We start from the raw sequence: 21,132 nt of genomic DNA on the forward strand, positions 1-21,132 counted from the left end.
CTCATTTGTTCTGTCCAGCCCAGTAGCTATGTCATTTTCTAACTGGATGTCAGTTGGTCAAGGGGGCTAAGAGATCTCATCATCTTCAGGACTGCCCACAAAAGATATTTTGAGAAACTTTTGGCCTAGACTCTGTTTCAGGGAGCAAATTTCCTTACAAAAGGGCCTCCAAAATCCAGATAACTTAGAAAACTGGTGTCATGAAAGGTCAATTTTGAGAGTTTACAAACTCAGTTTCTCCTTGCTTTGCTTTTGACTTGAGTCACAGGATGTACAAACTCCCTATTCCTTTTCACTTCTGTATCATAAGGGCTGGGACTCTCCAAGATTTCTGGAACCTTCTGAAACTTGCTTGAAGCCTGGAGGAATGGAGATGGACTGAAGATCCTGGCTATTTTGTTTTAACTCTGAGCACCCGGAGTGCACTGCCCTCTTTAAGATACCACATAAATTAACTGTGAGAAAGGTAAAACTAATTGCCTAGAATACTCAAGTGAGAGCTAGAAATGCTTACAATGTGTAGTTTAACAAGTTGAGCAGGATTATTTAATTTATAGAGCATTTTATATGTCAAAGCACTTTATGCATGTTATCTAATATCCTCTGAAAAGGCATTTTAGAAAGGGCAGAGTAGATGATGCCCACTTATAGATAAGGAAAGAGACTTGTTACAGCACTAGGACAGCACCTGGGTCCCTACCCACAAACCCAGGGCTCTTTCCTGAAGCAGAAAATAGCTTCAATTCTAGCTTTGCTACAACCTTGCTAAGTGATGCAGTTAACATGCAAGAAAAAGAGGCAAAAGAAAGCTATTTAAGCATTTAAGTTGGAAATGTGATAGGAAAGCAAAGTTGATACAACAAACAACCTAGGCAGATATGATATTATCTGATCTCCAAATAACTCCCATGGAACTAAATATTTTAAAAGGCCTGGGTGTCTTTTACATAAATAAAAGTTACACTATTTGGAAAAGCAAAATAGGTGAAATTAAAGAGGACAATTAATTTTAAAAGATGAAAATATAACCTAATAATAGCCGTTAAGAGCAGAATAGTAGTAGACACAAAGTTCTCCCTTTCAGGGAAAAAAAAACAAAACAAAAAACTTTCTTCTGAAATTGGTATTATTTCTCAGTTCACAGAGCTGAGAAGATGGCATTCAACTTGTACACAGATAAAAACATTACACTTTTTTCCAAATGCAAATAAATCTTTAGCCCATCACCAAACTCCAGAAACTGAGAAAATATTTTCACTATTGTTTTAGTAGTGTGTAACAGAAGCCACTCTTACGGGTATAACTGTCTTCTCCCTCTTACATGCTTTCAAATAATTCAAAGCATGAATTTGAATTCATGGAGCCAGGAACAGTAAGGAAAGAGAATCTGGGGTGATTAAGTACAGTATTTCATCCCTCACACCAAAACTAGATCCTTGTACAACACTGCTCTAAGTAATTTTCACGTTTCCAATTCCTATTGGATGGGTGGAATGAGAAAGCCAATTAATGTTTTTCTTTGGTCTAAGTTCCATCTAAAGAAAAGAGTTTCACATCTGGTGCCTGACAAGGAAAGTTTCTATTATTAAGGAAACAGAATTGTAAACTATACCCCCCCCGCCCCAATAATACCCTGTCAAGTTTTGCAGATAAAGTTAGAGAACTCTGGAAGGATCTGCTTGGTTTTCACTGAGAGAAAGAAAAGCAAAACAGAATAAAGCAAAAATACACCACTTGGAGAATAGGCCTAGATGATACATTTTTTGAAGTGCTACCATTTACAGGAGAATTTTACATATATTACCTCTTAGTGTTGACCTAATGTGAGGTAGGTAGAGAAAATAATTACTTCCCTTACTTTGTAGAAGGAAGATCAGAACAGAGACTCAAAGAGGTTAATGACCTGCCCAAAGTCAAAGGATTGGTAACTGGTTTTGCTGGCACTAAAGGCCAAGTCTTTATCTATCTTCCAGTCCAGCACTTGTTGTGGTATTGCTAAGTGCCCAGGCAATGCAGACAATACTGGAGGACAAGACAGGTTTTCTAACGTGTGACAGTCAACAACATTCTCCTCTCTTTGTCCTCTCAGTCATAGGAGAGACAATGGTGTCTTAACTCTAGTGGGGGACTTTGGGGAGAAGCCCATCAATGACATAATGGGGCTCTAAAAATATAAAACATTAATTAACTAGTGGGAATTCCCTGGTGGTCCAGAGGTTAGGACTCCACGCTTTCACTGCCGAGGGCTCGGGTTTGATCCCTCGTTGGGGAACCAAGATCCCGTAAGCCGTGCAGCACAGCCAAAAACAAAACAAAACACCAAAAACTGGTAACAACTATGGGCTTATACTCTTGTAGGGCAACCCCAGAAAAGTAAAGGCGGCACTCTGAGACTTTTGTCAATTAGTTTAATATATGTCCATAGGTAGTTCATACGAATGCTTAAATTACAAAATTAGCTGCCATGGTCCAAATGTGTGGGACTTTAAGAAAGCTTTTATTAATCAAAAGATAGCTAAGCATACCAACTTTGATTTCTAAAATGCAGGTTAAAGGTTTGTAAAACAAGGCTAATTCTAGAATTATATAGCATTAAGGTAATTAAATTTTGTTATTTTAATAACTTAATTTCATGAACTGTTAAAAAAAATATTACATTTGCATCTCCCAGTTTATACATTTCTGCATTAACCTAGAGAAAAACCCATGTGAAAAGTTTCCATGCAGTTACAAAGGCAGCAGCACATGCTGTTTTCACAGCAACTTGTTATTGCCTCAGAACACACCTGCACATAAAGCATCAACAAAAAATACCCACTCACCCCTCTCCCACAAAAAACCCAACCCCTTCCCATCCCCAGCAAAAATTACCTGGTACAAGCAGTGACTTAAAAAATGCTTTCTTAGTAGGAAGCATTTATAAAATGCAGAGATCTGAACAAGCTAAATGCTTGTGCAGGTAGATGGGCCTCTCCCCCAAGAGTTCCTTCCTCAAGAGGCAGAAGGAACTCTCAATAGTCTAGGAAAGTTCATTTTTAAAAGTATGTTTATGCATATTCATGGCTATTTCTTTGAAAGAATATACCCAGCCTCAACTGTGGAAGAGATAAAACCAGAAGGAGAAGCAAAGGGATATGGCCATAACACAGAGAACAGAGCTTCTCCGTGAACATCCCATACGTTGCAGCGACCAAGAAGGAAAACTTTTGTGACTTCACATAGACCACTGATCTCATCTAGGTGAAGCAGTTAATTTTTCATGCATTTGTTACTCAAGAAAACATACAACCACTTAAAATACAGCATTCACATTGTCATTAGCTCATGGTATCAGGTAAGGAGGAAACCGTGCTCCTGTATTATCTATCCCTAGAATTTTCCACATACATGTAAGTATCCTAAAGCCTACAGATATCCTATCATACTGTCATCAGCACCTCCCACCTATAAACATATACTGAACTAGACTGTTGAGTCCCTGAAATCTCAACACCACATATAGTGTTCTGAATTTTATTTTTTTACAAGTTTAATGTAGACACAGAAGAGAACACCAAGCAATGTTTATTGTGCAATTCCAATAGTTATCTGTGGAATCTTGGTTTAGAGTCAGTCTTCATAGCCATTTCAACTGCCTAGTTTAAACAAAAAGCAACAATCTAATTATATATCTATAAATTTCATGATATTTCTTCAAATATCAAGCACTAAAAGTACTGATTCATGTTATAATTTTTAAGATGTTTTGAAACTACACAGATTTCATATATTATTCCTTTTATAAAATAATCAAAATAATTTGATTATCTGGAAGAAAATTACTGTAACAGAGTCCTTCCAATGTATCTATGACCTTTGTAAAACTCCAAACCAAAAACAGAACACATGATGAAATAAGGATTTCTCAGTCACTGGGAAACTTTAAGATAAGAAATGAACTGGTATTTTTTGTTTCCTGTGAATTCAGAGCTTACAGGGGGCATAAGGACTCAGATCTCTTGGATGACTTTACATGGCTTTCACTTTGATTTGTTTCATTTTCATTTGCTTCTTCTCCAATTTCTTTTGCTCACGCCTCAAGGCAGCTTCCTAGAGAGAAAGAGGGAATGCAAACTAAGATTTCAGTACTTGTTTAAAAAAAAGTCAAAACTAGAATACTGCCTATACTATTTAGGCTAGCATCACAAATAACATTCCAGAAGATAGTTATAAGAATTGCTGGGGCTTCCCTGGTGGCGCAGTGGTTGAGAGTCCGCCTGCTGATGCAGGGGACATGGGTTCATGCTCCGGTCCGGGAAGATCCCACATGCCGCGGAGCGGCTGGGCCCGTGAGCCGTGGCCACTGAGCCTGCACGTGCGCGTTCGGAGGCTGTGCTCCGCAACGGGAGAGGCCACAACAGTGAGAGGCCCGCGTACCGCAAAAAAAAAAAAAAAAAAAAAAAAAGAATATGGAAAGACACTTTCTTGAAAGATTGCTATATTTTTAATATAAAAAGTTTATAAGATGATCTACATTAAGAAATGAAATAAGTACACTGAATATACACAGTTGAGGGACTAAATAAACTATATAGTATTAACAGTGGTTGGTTTTAGGGATGGGAACTGAAGGATTATGTTACATTGTTCTTACATGGTAGAATTAAGGTTAATTTTAATGTCTGTGTATATGTTTCTCTATACTTTTCAAATTAAATATGTAACAAAACAAAACAAGGCTCTACCAGTAGTGGCAGGAAGGTCCAGATCATTGGTATAAATGAGCCATTCAAGCCAGAAATTCACTATAGGGTTTTTTGTGTTTTGTTTGGCTCCTTTCCCATTTAATTCACTGGATCTTTTTACAAGGTACCTAGGCCTAGATACTATAAAGTGGTGGTTCTAAAAAAAAATACATGGTTTACACCCACAAGCAACTTACAATCTGACTTAAGTTCTGGGCCCCTCTTTTACTTAAACCTACTATAGTTTCAAACTTAGAAATAACTGGAGAACTTTTTTTTCATAGAAAAATGAAAGGCATTATCTATTAATGAGTCCATGTAGATTCTTCCTGTATATCTGTTAAAAAGCCATTTATATTTATAAAGAAGATTGCATAAACACAGAGCTCTATTTTCAGGGGAAAAATACCCATCAACTAAACCAAACCAAACCAAACCAAACCAAACCAAAGACTGATGAGAAAGGATGAGAGGAGGGCTGTGGTACTCTGGGCACTTCACTCAACAGCATTAACGACTCTACCAGCAACTAAAGTGCCACACAGGGGCTCACTTTTTTTTTTCTTTTTTAAAAATTAATTTATTTATTTTTGGCTATGTTGGGTCTTCGTTGCTGCGCGTGGACTTTCTCTAGTTGCGGGGACTGGGGGCTACTCTTTGTTGAGGTGCGCGGGCTTCTCATTGCGGTGGCTTCTCTTGTTGCAGAACACGGGCTCTCGGCGCGCAGGCTTCTAGTAGTTGTGGCGCACAGGCTTGGTTGCTCCGGGGCATGTGGGATCTTCCCGGACCAGGGCTCAAACCCGTGTCCCCTGCACTGGCAGGTGGATTCTTAACCACTGCGCCACCAGGGAAGTCCAGGGGCTCACTTTTTCTTGGCAGCTTGCCTCCTCCACTTACAAGAATTTTCTTCAATTCTTGAGGTTATTCACATTAAAATTCACATTTCCCAGAACTTTGTTCTCCTCTTTTTTGATCAGCATTTACAAGGTTTAAAATTTTAGAGCTGGACTGCAGCATCTTACTTCACAAAACATGAGAACATGCTGATGTTTGAAACATAACGGACTACAGCCTTATTAAAGCTCTTGAGTTTGAGATTCTACTTATGTACAAAATAGAAAACAAAATACAAAGAAAAAATATTAGAATTCTCTAATTCTATAATCAAAATAAAATTTTTATAAAACAAGTTTATGTGGACCATAGGGCACATGTCCTGGCTTCTATTAAAATTCCAAATTTCTTTCTACCTTAGTATGTGTTTGGCTTGAAAGATGATAGTGGAACTTTCAAAAAGGGCCTATGCTGGGGGAACAGGATAATTCATATCATTCTCCAGGATTGAGGCTCAATCTAACATGGTTTGAACAGGAAGGATTATTCTTTTTTTTACAGCGCTATCAACTGTCCCAAGTGCTGAGAAAATGCTAAGCTTTCAGCCTGTGTACATTCCTACACAGAATTACCTTAACAGCCAATATGGCGCAAATAGGCATTCTTACAAATCTGAGTTTTACCCCAGTGATAAGAAAAGTTTGTCTTACCTCCAGCCTGCGCTGTTTCTCAGGATCTTCCTCATTCATGATTCGCTCCTTCTCTGCTCTTTTCTTCTCCTCACGCCGAGACTGGGCAGCTTCCTGTCTTTGCACATGCGTCAGCTTCAAGAAGTTCTCCTCCACTCGAGCTCGGTTCTTGTCTGCTTTTTGTTTGCCCTTTCCCCAGGAAACAAAGCAATTCATAAGAAATCCATTTCAATCCAAACAGATACAAAATCCCATTTAATATTCTTTCATAAAACCACTCCCATGTAGCACTTTTAAGTCAACTAGCAAAGATAAAATCACTGAAATAATCGAAAGCTGGGCCCCCTCCCCACCGCCCCTTGGGGGGAAAAACACAATAAAAGCCTCCAACTTAAGGCTGCAGGTCTTACTTCTCTGTTGAGTCGAAACTTTTTGGCTTTATCAATAGAATAAATCACCATGTTCATCAGGGGTAGTAAAGCCTCCATATCCTTTGGGTAAGTGTTACCTGAGCCAGGCACTGGAAAACAAAACCATTTTCCTATTGAGTTAATGGCAGCATTCATACTTCTTGTATTAATTTTTTTTTCTTTTTGTTTTAATAGGCTCCTTTCTCCAAATTTCTTAGGCAGCTAAAATACAGCAGAAAATAGAAATTAAAATATATAAAAGGATCTCTTACTGAAGAAATCAAAAAACCAATAAGCTGGCATGAGGTTTTTTTTTTTAAAGATTTTCTTTTTGATGTGGACCATTTTTTTAAGTCTTTACTGAATTAGTCACAATATTGAATCTGTTATTATGTTTTGGGTTTTTTGGCCGCAAGGCATGTGGGATCTTAGCTCCCTGAACAGGGATCGAACCAGCACCCCCTGAATTGGAAAGCAAAGTCTTAACCACTGGACCGCCAGAGAAGTCCCTGGGGTTAGTTTTAATGTAGTTTTTTATAGCTATTGTTTAGAAAGAAACAATACTCTCCTTAAGATCATCTCACAGAAAACAAAGAACTCAGACAGGACACAGAACACTTACCATTAAATGTAAACAACAGTGTCCTCTTAGTGTCAGGTAGCTTTAAAGGCTGACCTTCCCTGTCATAAAAGAAAGAGCTATTTAGAAGGAACGCAAGAGAGAGTTACTTTGCATGCACATAAGTCACCCAATTCACTTAGATGAACAGATAACTGTGCAGATAATCAGCACAGTATTTGGCTTGGCATCCCCAAGTTAAATACAGTCTCAGAGCCCGAAGGAGCTTTACAGGTCATCTGGTCCACTCGTCTATCCGATGGATGCATTCCCAAGTATCTTTATCCTATCCTTCAACACCTCCAGTGATGTCCCCTCCAGGCAGGATAATTCCATCTCACCTGGGGAGCCAGAAATGAGCCTGTATTTAAGTATGCGGCCCATATTTTAAATAACCTTTTATTTATTTTTATTTTTTTTAGACGTTGGGGGTAGGAGTTTATTAATTAATTAATTAATTTTTGCTGTGTTGGGTCTTCGTTTCTGTGCGAGGGCTTTCTCTAGTTGTGGCAAGTGGGGGCCACTCTTCATCGCGGTGCGCGGGCCTCTCACTATCGCCTATCGCGGCCTCTCTTGTTGCGGAGCACAAGCTCCAGACGCGCAGGCGCAGTAGTTGTGGCTCACGGGCCTAGTTGCTCCACGGCATGTGGGATCCTCCCAGACCAGGGCTCGAACCCGTGTCCCCTGCATTAGCTGGCAGATTCTCAACCACTGCGCCACCAGGGAAGCCCTGTTTTGATGGATTTTTATGTTTTATTTCTAACTCTTCATCTATCTTCCTATGATGAAGGATCTTATTTTTGAGTCAGGCTCAGAATAAGTTGAGAAATAATCTACTATAGCATATATAATTTAGTTCTGACTCTTCAAAGAATCCTCTTGCAATCTTTGACTTTCAACCCTCCACACCTCCCCCCACACACAAAATGCTCCATGAATGCCGCAATGTGATACTTTGTCCAAAGCGTTATTACTGAGTTCAGCAAGGCAAGGATGATGCAACACCATCTAGAGGCATAAGTAATTTTGATTACCTTAGTGATTTTGACACAAAATTAAAATTCAAATTGGCTTTTAACTGTATTCAACTCCACAGTCCTTAGCCAAAAATTTAGGTCAGAACCAATTCTACACCAAGGGTAAACTTAAATACGCTCTCCTGCAACAGGATGTGAAATCAAACAGCAAATTCAAACCCTGAATATTTACATTCGAACAACATTACTATAAAGCCAGAAACTTTACGGGCATCAAGGGTGTCTGATAATACACTAGAAAGAATATAATCACTCAACCATTCAAAGTAGAAAGCCGGAAAAGGCCATGAATTACAAAATGCATACACCTGCAATCAAACACAAATCAAACGTCACAGATTCACATCATAAATTAAAAAGGAAAAAAATCCCCAAAAAACAACCACCCTAGACTACAAAGGACAGAGACTACCAATTGTATTTTCTTAGTATTAGCCATTCTGTTAGATTCTCATTTACCTCACTGAGTGGGTGATGCATACATGCGGTGACAATTGCAAACTGGGGAGGCTTATTTGATTGTCCCCCATAGGTTTTCAATTACCTTCACGATGCATGCAGTCAAAGCAAAGGAAAACTTGGATGCTGTCACCAACTTCCCTCACTCATTTGGGAAGGGAAATTGCAGAAGCACCTTGCAGGTGTTTCAACACAGAAAGCTAGTGAAGAAAACTGATTTCAATATTTTTATTTCATACGTACTCTTGCATAATTTTTGGACCAGAGAACTGGTCTGAAAAATGAACGGATTCAATCTTGTCAGCATAGTGTGTAAGAAAGTGAACCATCTGAAATAAGAAAAGAAAATTATTTTTTTAAAGTAGGTTTGATGCACTTCTCTTTTTTCATAGATATTCACTCTTTAATCCTCCTTACTTTTGCACATGATGAAGGCTAAAGCTTAAAAAAAATTAAATTTAAATAAGGACTCTCCCTATGATGAAACTACTGCCCTTCTTTAGTCACACCAATGATCAAAATTGAGCAGCTGAAAATATATCTCAAAATAGTGTTCAAAATACGAGTGAAAGCATGAACATAAAATCTAAAATAATTTTAGGAATTCTTCACAACCACATCACCCAGAACTTACATTTAGAACTGTCTTTGAGCTATCCTATATTTTTATGATACTAAGATGTGCTGTTACCATACATAACCAATAGGAAAAAAATAGCTTTTTATATACCTGTCTTCTACACAAACTGAAACTTTAACAAACGTACTAAATGACATGGTGATAAGGATTAAAGTAGTAGTCCTTTTTCAAAAAACCTGAAAGCCATTGGCAATCCTAGGGACAATTTGTTCTTGATTTAGAGAGAATTTCTTGACTAATAAAACTGTCTTTTTGACAAGTGAATCTATTGTTTAAAGAAAGTATTTTACCGGTTGTGTGGGAAAGGAAGATAAAATGAAGAATTTGTACAGTGTAACTTTCAGGGAGACTGCCCCGTAAATGGTCTACAAATGTATGTCTTCTATTGTATTTACCTTTGTATCCATCATTCCCTCTGTGACTTCTCCCATCTCTGACAGGATGGCCAAGGAGTCAGGCAGTCCATACTTCGCTCCAGACTTAGGTTTGTCACTACAAAACTCACTCTAGAGGAAGACAGTAGTTGAAAGTAAGACATGATATTTTATTATGCACAAGGATTTTTTTTCTCAAGAGAATATGTACTGACCTATTTCAAAGTGATACAACTGTTCAAGTGATATAATTACTTTATGCTCTGAAGTCAAACATTTATGTAATAAAGAGGCACAGTTTCGACATATTATTTGAAAAAGAACCTGACATACCAGATCCTGCATCTCTTTCTGTAGTCGTACCAAGGCTTTCCGAGTACCAACAGCAAACACATAGGTATCCATATCTTCATCATTCATGGTTACTTTTATTTGCTTTAAAAAAAAAACAACAAAACTCACCTGTTAGGTTCTGTGATAGGCAGATTTCTAAGACAGCCCCCAATATGCCTGCCTGCTGGTGTATACATCCTCCCCTCGAATGTGAGCAGGACTTATGAATGTGATGGTATTATCATTACCATGATTATGCTGTGTTACATGGCAGATGGTCCCTAATCAGGTGACTTTCAGTTAATCAAAAGGGACACTATCCTGGGTGGACTGACCTAATCAAGTGAGTCCTCAAAAGGGACTGGACCCTACTTGAAGAAAGGGTGAAAGTGTGAAAGGGCTATGGGGTGGAGGGGAACCACGTGGCAAGGACCGGAGAATGGCCTCTAGGAGCTAAGAGCAGTTCCCAGCGACAACTAGCAGGAAAATAGGAACTTGCAACCACAGGGAACTGAATTCTGCCAACAGCCTAAATGACCCTATGAAGAGGGGCCCAAGCTCTAGAGGCATGGAAGCTCTGTGCACCACCCCACCCCCATGCCTCTCTTCCATTTGGCTGTTCCTGAATTGCAGCCTTTACAATAAACTGGTAAATGTAAGTAAAGTGTTTTCCTGAGTTCTCTGAGCTATTCTAGAAAATTATTGAATCTGAGGGGAGGGCTGTGGGAACTCTAGATTTATAGCTGGGCAGTCAGAAGTACGGTGGCCCGGGGCCTGCAACTGGCATCTGAAGTGTGGGCAATCTTGTGGGAATGAGACCTTTAACTTGTGGGATCTGGCATTAACTCCAAGTAGATAGTATCAGAATTGAATTGAATTGTTGGACACCCAACTGGTATCTGGAGAATCAGAGAATTGGTTGTTGGTGTTGGAAACACCCCAGAGGCAGGTTAAACAGTTTTTAATACTCGACATTGGGCCAGAGAGATAAAGTTATAGCCTAAAGAGTCTGGTATGATAAAACATGGCCCTATTTGTCTTATTAACTATATCTTTAGAAGTTTGGGTCAAAATTTACCAGTATATATGTGGAAGAAGGGAAATGTTAATGAAGGGAAATATGGCAAAGATCTGGCAAGATGTCAGCTGCTAAAGAAAGGTTTTCTGCTCTTTTAAGCAGAACCCACATAAAAAGGCTTAAAAATATAAAAAACCCATATGTTTGTTGAGGCTGCTTTTCATTGCAGGGAAAAAAAACCCCAAAACAGCAAAAAAGGTAAAAGGCTGGCTGGCTCAGAGGAAAAGAGAAGATTAAATCTACCTCAGGAAAGAACTGAAAATGATTAACACAACACTCTAAAGAATAATTTCTACAAAAAGATGGCAGAAGATGCAGCAAAACTTCCTCCTTTGAGTTTTAACTGAGGAGGCTCTAAAAACTAGTGGGTTAAATCATCAGCGGCCACATTAGAAAAATTAAAATAAATAAAAGAAACAGGTTTCCAACTAACAATAAGACCTTTAAAATAACAATTGAGTTTCAATCCAATAAAAAGTACCTAATTATATTACCAATATAGCACTTATTAACCAAATACTACTTTGTATTTTGATATATATGCATACATTTCTTGTTCTACTAGCTTATATAAAAGACTGTCTCATGTATTTTTGTTTCTTGCTGCAGTGGGAGTCAGCACAATTATTTACTGGAAGAATGAAGGGAGGGGGAATGTGGCATTTCTAATGAAGGACACAATTTTCAGATTAACATGTTAATTTAACAAAGGAAAGAAAGTATACCAAACAATAAGGTCTCCATATTGTGTTATGAACTCATTCAGCCCAAGATGTATTACTTGAGGCAAAAAATATTTGAAAAAAAACCCAGCCTACTGCCAAAGATAAAAGCAGATACCAAAAGCAGAGTCAGATGTGAGGGCAAATGGTCTGTGACAACTGTTTTACCTCCATCATCCAGGTTGATTCTGTTGATCTACCTGGTGACAAAGTATTACCTCTTTCCCCACAAAAAGCACATATGTCTCCTCACACCCACCTGCACCTCCACCCCCAGTTTCACACTGAGTGGAAGATGATCTGTCTAGATAGAAAAGGTTCCATTTTTTGGGCAAGGGACACAAGTTGTTAGAAAGTCCAAATATAATCCTGGCAAGAAATAGAACAAGCTCTAAGAAGTTAAGAATTCAATCTGTACAGAGAAAACCAGCAGGAAGAATACATACCACTTGATCACTCACTGGCCTCATCATCCGGGCCAGGACATTCAGTAAGTCCTGTCTCTTGAGGAACTAAAAAACAAAAAGCCCAAGAGAACAATTGCAACTTCTGTTTGCTATAAGGAGAAGACATTGGAGGGGGACTCAAATGCTTCATCAAATATACTCTACATTTGCCAGTCAGTAAAAAAGATGATTTTTATTTACTTATTTGGCCGTGCCACATGGCTTGCAGGATCTTAGTTCCCTGACCAGGGATCGAACCTGGGCCTCCTGCAGTGGAAGGACAGAGTCTTAACCACTGGACCACCAGGGAATTCCCAAAAGATGATTTTTAGATCTCATTTTAAGTCAAACATGAAAAAAATGAGACACTGATCTTACAGGACTTGGGATCACACTGGAAAAAATGAAAGGAAGATATACACTGTACCAGAAATTCCCTACTTACCCTCAGCTGGATAAGCATCCCCTCACAGCACACTCGACCAGAACACCATAGGTTGTAAATGTGCTCGTTCTCCTGGTTCAGCTTTCCTGTGCTGGTGGCTTCTTTGTTAGTTCCATCATCCCCTAGGGGTAAAACCATTAACATGATTCACTGGAAATGTTGGGGCCTAATCACCACACACTCTTCTACTCTGACCCCAAAATGACGGTACCTTTAGGTTAACAATACTTATCTATCTTATAGTACTCTCCTTTAGACATAGATTACAACAGATGGGCATTATTCCTTTTACTTTTAAAATGCTTTATTGCTGCCATTAAAAAATTATGGACTCTAGCATTACTTGTGTGTCCTTGTTAGTTAACGACATTCAGCTTGGAATATAAGTATGTCAAGAGTAGGTACAAAATGGAGCAGAGTCACTTTAAATGTCTCTGCCAAAAGTTAAAAAAAAAAAACCTAGGTAGTGAATTAAAAATACCATTAATACTAACTATTCAACACTCCCTCACTGTTTCCTTTCATTTAACTTTATCCAAGCTTGTTTTTCCTGCAGCAAAATGATAACAGTGGTATTAAGAGCTACAAAAAGCTCAAATTCCAATAATTTCCTCTCTTCATTTAATTCATTAATGTACAAAAAAGTGTCCAAATGTACAAAAAAAAGTGTCCAACTTTACAAGGTAAAGCAGACTGACACACCAAATGAAAACACACCAAGGGAAGTAGAAGGCATTAAAGGCTGCTTATTTTTTTCCTAATTTCCAGGTCAAAAAGTACTGAAATAGTATATGGTACAGTGGACAGCATGGACTTTGGAAGCAGGTAGACTAGGTTCTAATATCATGGTTGCAGTTGAACAGCTTAGACAAATTTTAACACTTCTCTGGACTTCAGTTCCCTCCTTAGGAAAACAGAAACTATATCCAACTGACAGTATTGTTCTAAAGATTAAATAAGAAACAATGTATGCAAAGTACCTAGCACAACATAGTACACATTCCTGCTAAAGGGCAGAAGAGATGGATACTTGCTTGCTATCAAAGGGAAACAAAGTGTTTAAAGCCAAACTGAAGTGAAGGTGAGTGAGTCTACCTTACCCCCTACACTACACCATTACAGGACTTCCTCTAAGGTATCAGTGTACATCTTGTACATCTCTACAGTGGGTCTGACACTAAAGTGCCTAAAACCTGAAGGAATTTTGAAGGACTTCCAATTTCTAAAAGATGAATTGAAAGCATTTATCAAGCTACAAGCTACCTAAAATGTCAAAATTCTTTGCTTTTGGCTAGATTTTTATCAACTTGTTTTGATAACACTGATTGTCTCATTCTATCTGAAGCTGTACAGCAAATGTTTGATGAAAGGTGAGAAAATTATTTCATGAATGCGATTTATTCATTATGCAAAACCTAACAAAAAAGGGATCCTTGAGAGAAGGAAAAAAAGCATCCTCTTCAGCAGTCCATGAAAGTAGTTAGATGCTTACACTGAGCAGAATAAGCAGTTCTTACCAGAAAGTTTTCAAACAGGTGGCTAGACTTGTATTAGCCTAACTTACCTACTAAGGTAAAGTTGCTCTCCAAAAGCTCCCTATGAGTGTTAAACCAGGCCTGAGCAAGGCGACTGTTTTTATTCTTCCCGATGATATAATTCATGATGTAGGCAAGCAGACCAGTCACCATTAAAATCTCTAGATAATAACTCTCCCAACTGTTCTGGAGGTGTGCAGGAACCTAAAGAAGAACAATTGTTCCATTTAATGTTGGCTGAGGCTGAAGGACGAAGTCTAACTCAAGGTATGAAGGAGAATGAGAAAACCCATAAACAGAAGTGGATACGTTAGATAACTGTCACTGAATATGGTTATACTTTGAAAAATATGCCCATTTCGGTTTTCCAGGTCATCATTTTTTTTTCAGTGTTACTTTTTTTTTTTAATGAAGGTTTTATTATTTATTTATTTATTTATTTATTTGGCTGTGTTGGGTCTTCATTGCTGCGCGTGGGATTTCTCTAGTTGCAGCGAGCAGGGGCTACTCTTTGTTGCAGTGCACGGGCTTCTCATTGCATTGGCTTCTCTTGTTGCACAGCATGAGCTCTAGGCATGCGGGCTTCCGCAGGCATGTGGGATCCTCCTGGACCACGGATTGAACCCGTGTCCCCTGCGTTGGCAGGCGGATTCTTAACCACTGCGCCACTAGGGAAGTCCTTCCAGGTCATCTTTGTAAAAGATTCTTTAAGGAAATATGAGGATAATCAAATGGGATGAAACGCTGGAAAGCCCTCTGTATTCATCTTGATTCCGAGTCCCACCTCCCAAATAAACCCAACATCTATCCTCCTCATTCCTTGGTAAATAAAACTAGGAAGGCTAAAATAAAAACATATGGGTTGTGGTACTTCCCTGGTGGCACAGTGGTTAAGAATCCGCCTGCCAATGCAGGGGATATGGGTTCAAGCCCTGGTTCGGGAAGATCCCACATGCCGAGGAGCAACTAAGCCCGTGTGCCACAACTACTGAGCCTGCGCTCTAGAGCGCGCGAGCCACAACTACTGAGCCCGTGTGCCGCAACTACTGAAGCCCGTGCGCCTAGAGCCTGTGCTCCATAACAAGGGAAGCCACGACAATGAGAAGTCTGTGCACTGCAATGAAGAGTAGCCCCCGCTCACCGCAACTAGAGAAAGCCTGCGCGCAGCAACAAAGACCCAACGCAGCCAAAAATAAAATAAATAAATAAATAAATTTATATAAAAAGAACCCAACAAAAGATACAGGTTGTTTTTCCGTGTGTCCACTGCATCAGAAGAACTGATGTCAAACTCTTTCATGGCTCCCACGTTACAGCAACACCAGCTACGTGTCACTAATTATATTTCTGAGATTAATGACAGCAAGATATTTTGTTGGTTAGTTTGGGATTCAAAACCTGTATACCTACATCGACAATTGTTATTGGGTCTTTATTTTTGCTAGAAGAAGTATCTGGTTTGTCTTCATAACCTTCAAATTCTTCATCATCATATGGTTCACTCTCGGTATCTCCCTCCTACGAAAATGAGGCACAATCTGTTTTCCCCCACTAACATCACCAGCAATTTTATCTCATTTTTATAGATAACATTTGTAAGGAAAAAAGAACATGAAAGCAGCAAGCACAGAACACAGAGATCTTACATATTTTAAACAAATGATGACCCCCCCCATGCATTTCAACCCTGAGTTCTAAATGATACAATTCCCACCCACCCACATACCAATACATATCCACCCCCACTCCACCATCCTCCATCCAGGCTTTCCATAGAGGAGAAAAATACAATTCATTTTTTGTTGAATGTAAAAGGTGAGAACATACCACAATCATTTAGAAGAGCTCCACCTACTGAATAAAAATGAGCATACCAGAGGGTAAAGGTCTCCTTAGACCTGGGCATTACTTTTAATGTCTGGGAAAAGTGCTAGTTACACATTGTCCCATCCTTCCACTTTCCCAAGAAATCAATAAAAAAGAACCTTTACCTGGGTATCTGCATCTTCAAAATCTCCTTCTTGGTTTTCATCCTGCCCTTCCAACTCCACAGTAGTCTCGTCTTCATCATCTTCAGTGGTTATCACTCGTTGAGGAGATTCAGTAACAGAGTCTTCTGTGATATCCTCAAATTCAGCAAAGTCATTATCATCATACTCTACGATGTCTTCCTCATCCTCGAAATCATCAATCTTGGCTTCAGAGACACTCCCAAATATCAAAAGAACAACACAGAAAGCATGGAAGGCTTTCATTGCCCCTTAAAAATGAGTCAAACAAGACAAAAACAAAAACCCTAAGTGGACTGCCATTCTACACATACCGATCACATTTTGTAAACAGTTAAAAATTAAATATAAGACTCTCCCACTTTTCTCTTATTTAATACTGTTCATTTCAGATAGCATTATATGAAGAATAATAAGTTGAGGTTCAAGAGGCCTGGGTTCTAGTCTGGACTCTCTCACTAGTTACCTGTAAAATCTTGTACTAGTCATTTAATTTCTTTAGGTTGGTTTCCATTTACACTGTGTATTCAGTACGCAGTTTTTGAACGCCTATTAAAAGCTTTATATAGAAACTGGGAGAGGGGTAATGAAAGAAGAATGAGATGCAACTATCTGTTGGTTGTAATAAAAATAATACATGAATGGAAAAGCTATTCATTCTTAGATCAACTGTATGTGTGCACATCATCATCATCATCAAAGCACATGTTTAAGACACAAAGTGCTAGGCACTGTCCTAAAGGCTTTACAAAAAGCAACTAATTTAATCCTCATGACAACCCTCTGAAGAAAGTGGTTTTATTAACATCCCCATTTCATAGATAAGGAAAATGAGGCACAGAAATGCTAAGTAATACAACCACCAAGTGACAGAGAACGATGTTCTGATGCCAGTTTTGCCTCCAGAATCCCTGCTATCATCCACTTCTCAGGCAGCATCTCCAACGTAAGCCAGTAGCAGTGATTTTGTTACTTATTTAAAGTAGCAATTTTTGCTAACACCACCTACTCAAGAACCACAGTATTATCCTAAATGGTCTCCCCTGCTCAACTCTCTCCCTACTCCCTACTTCTCACTAAAAACTACCGTTATCCTTCTAAAACATGACTTCTGTTACATAAGGATTCAATCACCAATGAAGGCTAACCAATTACCCAAAGAATAATATAAAACTCCTCTGGCTTTCACTGCTTTTCATAAAATGATCCTACCATATCAAATAAAATGTTCCCTCACTGAGCATATCACCATGTCAGATACTATGCCAAGAGAACCTAGCTTCAAGGACGTGAGTTACAGTATGACAGGGAAAATCTGAAACCGGTTAAACCATACATACATACAAAAAACAAACTTATTTTGTTTATTAAAAATTGTTATGAATGAAGTTAGAACCCAAGTTGTTTTAGAAGCAAATACACAAACAAAAAGGTTTAGAAGGTCATACATACATCTACATATAAATAGTAGTTATTATGTATGATAGGATTATGGACATTTTGCCTTTATTTTTCTTTATATTGAATACTTTTCTAATTTTTCTATTATGTTCTTATAATAAAATGTTCTTTAAAAAATAAAATAAAAGGATAGTTCCTGCACTCAAGAAGAGGCACTGCAGACTGAGGAACAGCTATAGCACAGAGGGCTGAAACAGCGCATTTTAGGAGTTTGGTATGATAGAACATTGGGTTTGTCGACCCAAATGGGGGAAATGAGGCTAAAAAGGCCAGCACAGGCCAGATCATGATGATCCTTATTTATTTATTTATTTGATCATCCTTATTTAAATACCACACTGAGAAGTTTGGATGATTAGAATCAACTAAAGGATTTAAGTAAGAGAGTGACACAATCAGATTTGCAATTTAACCCTGACAGCTCACACAGAGGGTGAATTAGAAAAGGGCACCTGAGGTGGGAAAAATAGGAAGTGGCTGAGATAATTAGATAAGAGATAAAACACAACTGAACTGGCAGTGGTATTGGGAATGAACAGGAAAACAGATTTGACAGGTATTAAGAATTATATTTGTCAGCATAAAGTGACTGAATATAAGGAATGTGGGGAAGGAAGATCTGGGGTGATTCCAAGTTTTGGCTTGATTAACAGCTGGACAAAGTCATCCTTGAAATAAAAAGCAATAAAGGAGCGAAAAAATTGGGGGAAGGCAATAAATTAAATTTAATACTTGTTGAAAAGTTTTAAGTGTTTTCAAGCAGTATGTTAGATGATTAACATTTATCTCTTAATTTTCACAATATCCTAAAAGGTATTATAACCTATTTTACAAAGGGAGGAAAGGAAGCATTTGAAGTATAAGCCTGGAGTTCAGGATATGCGCCTAAGCTGGAAATAGAGATGGTGTGAGAATGGAAGAGCTAGATCCCCAGGGAGTATTAAGAGTTAGGTTTAAAAAAAAAAAAAGCACCAAAAAGTCTTGAAACAAATCATAACAGCTAAGAGTTGTGCATAATAGGGAGAACTGGAATGGGAAACTAAGGAATGGTTAAAGAAAAAGAGACTTTGGTCGAAGTGGTAGCACAGAAGTCAAAGGAGAAGCATATTTCTAAGAAGGAAACAGAGCTCGGTTTCAATTGCTGCAGAAAGTTCAAGTAAGATATGGACCAAAAATTTCCCAATGTTAATAAGGAAGTCATTATTGGCAACTGCAAGAAAGTGGTAAGTATGAAAGCCAGGATGCAGGGAGCTGAGTACTAACAGAGTGAATGGGTGGCAAAAGGGAGTATGTATTGGGTTGGCCAAAAAGTTCGTTCGGTTTTAAGTTCAAAAAAGACACATTTTTCACTTTCGTGAAGAACTTTATTGAACAACACATTCGCTAACTGAAAGAACTTTCTGGCCAACCCAATACTGATCTCTCAAGGTGCTCTGGCATAGTGAATATTCTATATCTCATATTTACAACACCATAAATTCATAAAGGAAATTGGCTCAATATCAAAGGCTATTGCCCAATACCTTGCAACTCATGGCTGCTCAAGAAATATTCTTAAAATTGGACAAAGTTCATAAATTTTGAAAGGCACCAATGATTTGAGAAATGCCACCAATGATTTGAGATATGCCACCAAGGATAGGCCAATATTATATCCTTTCCAATATTTGATCTTTGACGTTAGCACCAGCGGACATTTTATGGGAAAACATAGCTGCCCTCTTGACAACAACCTCAAAGAGGCTTGCGATGTGTCTCCAAACACCCTTAGCTTCACAGTCAAAAGTGGAAGACATATGAAAAGGAGCACGTATGTTGGTGGAGTTAGGTTTGGTTCAAAACATCAGCTCTACCATTCGCCAGCCATGTGACCTTGGGCTAATTACTTAAACCCCTGTTCCCCACATACAAAAAAGGGATAGTCATTCACTATTTGCCTCACAGGGCTGTAGTGGATATTACAAGAGATACGTGCTTGGCACATAGAAGGTACTCAATAAATAGCAGTTCCCATTACTTCCTTCCACTGTGCCTTATGAACACCCTTTAAGGTGTAAAAATACTTCATTTTTAGTGTTTCTCTTTCAGATCTCAGTTTTAAACTTTTTCAAATAGAAGCAAATAAAGGTTAACACTGGCACAGTCAACTTGATTAACTCCCTGACAAAAGGTCTGGTCATTTCAAAGTGAATTTCCACTTAGAACGTTCACACCACAGAAGCACTTCTAAGTTAACTCAGCCCTGTAACAGAGCTCCTTTAAGGATATTTAGGTTAAAATTATCCAAGCCATCCGTGCCTTGGCCTTCCTTCCCAGAAGTCTGTCTGGTGCACCTGTCAACTCATTTCTCAAACGCACAACTCCCTGCCTGAGAGGCAGTCCTGAGACTCCTGGGGCAGGGCACCCCAGCACTAACAAGTCTGGTCTGATTTCTTCTGCTAGCTCACCTGGCAGTCTCAGCGATTGGGTCTGGACTTAAAAACGGAAGAGGACTAAGTGCAGGAATCATTCCTTGTTGGCATTTTAGAGTAGGCCTTTCTGACAATGGCCAGACCCTGAGGCTTCTGGAGATCATGGAGACATTGCCGTCTCCTTACACATGTTGGATAAAAACATGTCATGTTAGAAACCTTCAGAGAACACGGACCACAGAGGTTGCTGCTTCTGTTAAGCCTGCGGGGTCTAGTCTTTCCCCAGCAAGCAGAATCAATTCTACGCTCCATTCTTCCTGCTGGCACGCTGTGGGCTTGCTCTAACTTTGCCCTGTGGGTTGGCATTTGCTCACAGTTCTGGAAGTTCCCAAAAACCGTTAAAAGTCACTCCTACCCTGATCAGAACTCCCAACAAAAAATGGGCCTTGGGGTGGACAAAGTCTGGTTTGTTTTTAAGAAAGTCGGGAAAGGCGAGAAGGCGCAGGGACCGAGGCATGTCACCATAGGCTGGACTTAGGGGATGGGGTGGGAAAAGGGACCTGGTTAGGCCACGCAAATCAGCGTCACCGCTCGGCCCAGCCCGACCCCACCGACTAGCGCGTCACGGCCCGCTCCCTACCTGTACCGAGTGCTAGAACCCGGCCCAGCGCTCCTGCGGCTGCCGCCTTACCCTGCCTGCCTCTCGGGCCGGCCCCCGCCTGCCGGGTCACTGCGGTTTTACTGCCCTCAACGCCTCTAGGACACAGCCTGACCAGGTAGCTCAGTCACGCCGCACCACTCTTCACGTAGCCTCCGCCAGCCGTTACGTAGAATGCGTGCGGCCCGTCCGCGCCTGCGCACGGCGCGGGGGCGGGACACAGCTCAGGGGGCCGAGCGAGACCTCCT

The 21,132-nt window shown here is 39.5% G+C and overlaps 1 protein-coding gene across 2 annotated transcripts; it reads right to left on the reverse strand.

Annotated features, from left to right (window-relative positions):
- Positions 1-2,394: 2,394 nt before the first annotated feature.
- On the reverse strand, positions 2,395-21,077 carry CCDC47 (coiled-coil domain containing 47). Of its 2 annotated transcripts, none has more exons than XM_067717454.1 (13): positions 20,867-21,077; positions 16,337-16,605; positions 15,756-15,863; positions 14,375-14,549; positions 12,811-12,932; positions 12,366-12,431; positions 10,120-10,221; positions 9,808-9,918; positions 9,016-9,101; positions 7,280-7,338; positions 6,658-6,767; positions 6,269-6,436; positions 2,395-4,089 (listed from the first exon to the last, which is right to left on the reverse strand). In XM_067717454.1, the coding sequence occupies exons 2-13, from the start codon at positions 16,598-16,600 to the stop codon at positions 4,009-4,011; spliced, it is 1,452 nt and encodes a 483-aa protein (XP_067573555.1). In that variant the 5' UTR covers positions 16,601-16,605; positions 20,867-21,077; the 3' UTR covers positions 2,395-4,008. The 2 variants fall into 2 exon arrangements, with proteins under 2 accessions (XP_067573555.1, XP_067573556.1); XM_067717455.1 differs by having other exon boundaries at positions 20,918-21,075.
- Positions 21,078-21,132: the final 55 nt, after the last annotated feature.

This window comes from Pseudorca crassidens, chromosome 19 (genome assembly GCF_039906515.1).
Source record: "Pseudorca crassidens isolate mPseCra1 chromosome 19, mPseCra1.hap1, whole genome shotgun sequence".
Classification (NCBI taxonomy): Eukaryota; Metazoa; Chordata; class Mammalia; order Artiodactyla; family Delphinidae; genus Pseudorca; species Pseudorca crassidens.

What these genes read in the sequence shown, in the direction of transcription:
- CCDC47 (XM_067717454.1), bottom strand. Translation starts at nt 16,600, where the DNA reads ATGAAAGCCTTCCATGCTTTCTGTGTTGTTCTTTTGATATTTGGGAGT. An exon ending in GGATGCTTATCCAGCTGAGG is followed by an intron (nt 12,432 to 12,810) that starts GTAAGTAGGGAA and finishes TTTGTTTTTTAG; the next exon opens with TTCCTCAAGAGACAGGACTT. An exon ending in GGTCCAAAAATTATGCAAGA is followed by an intron (nt 7,339 to 9,015) that starts GTACGTATGAAA and finishes CTTTTATGACAG; the next exon opens with GGAAGGTCAGCCTTTAAAGC.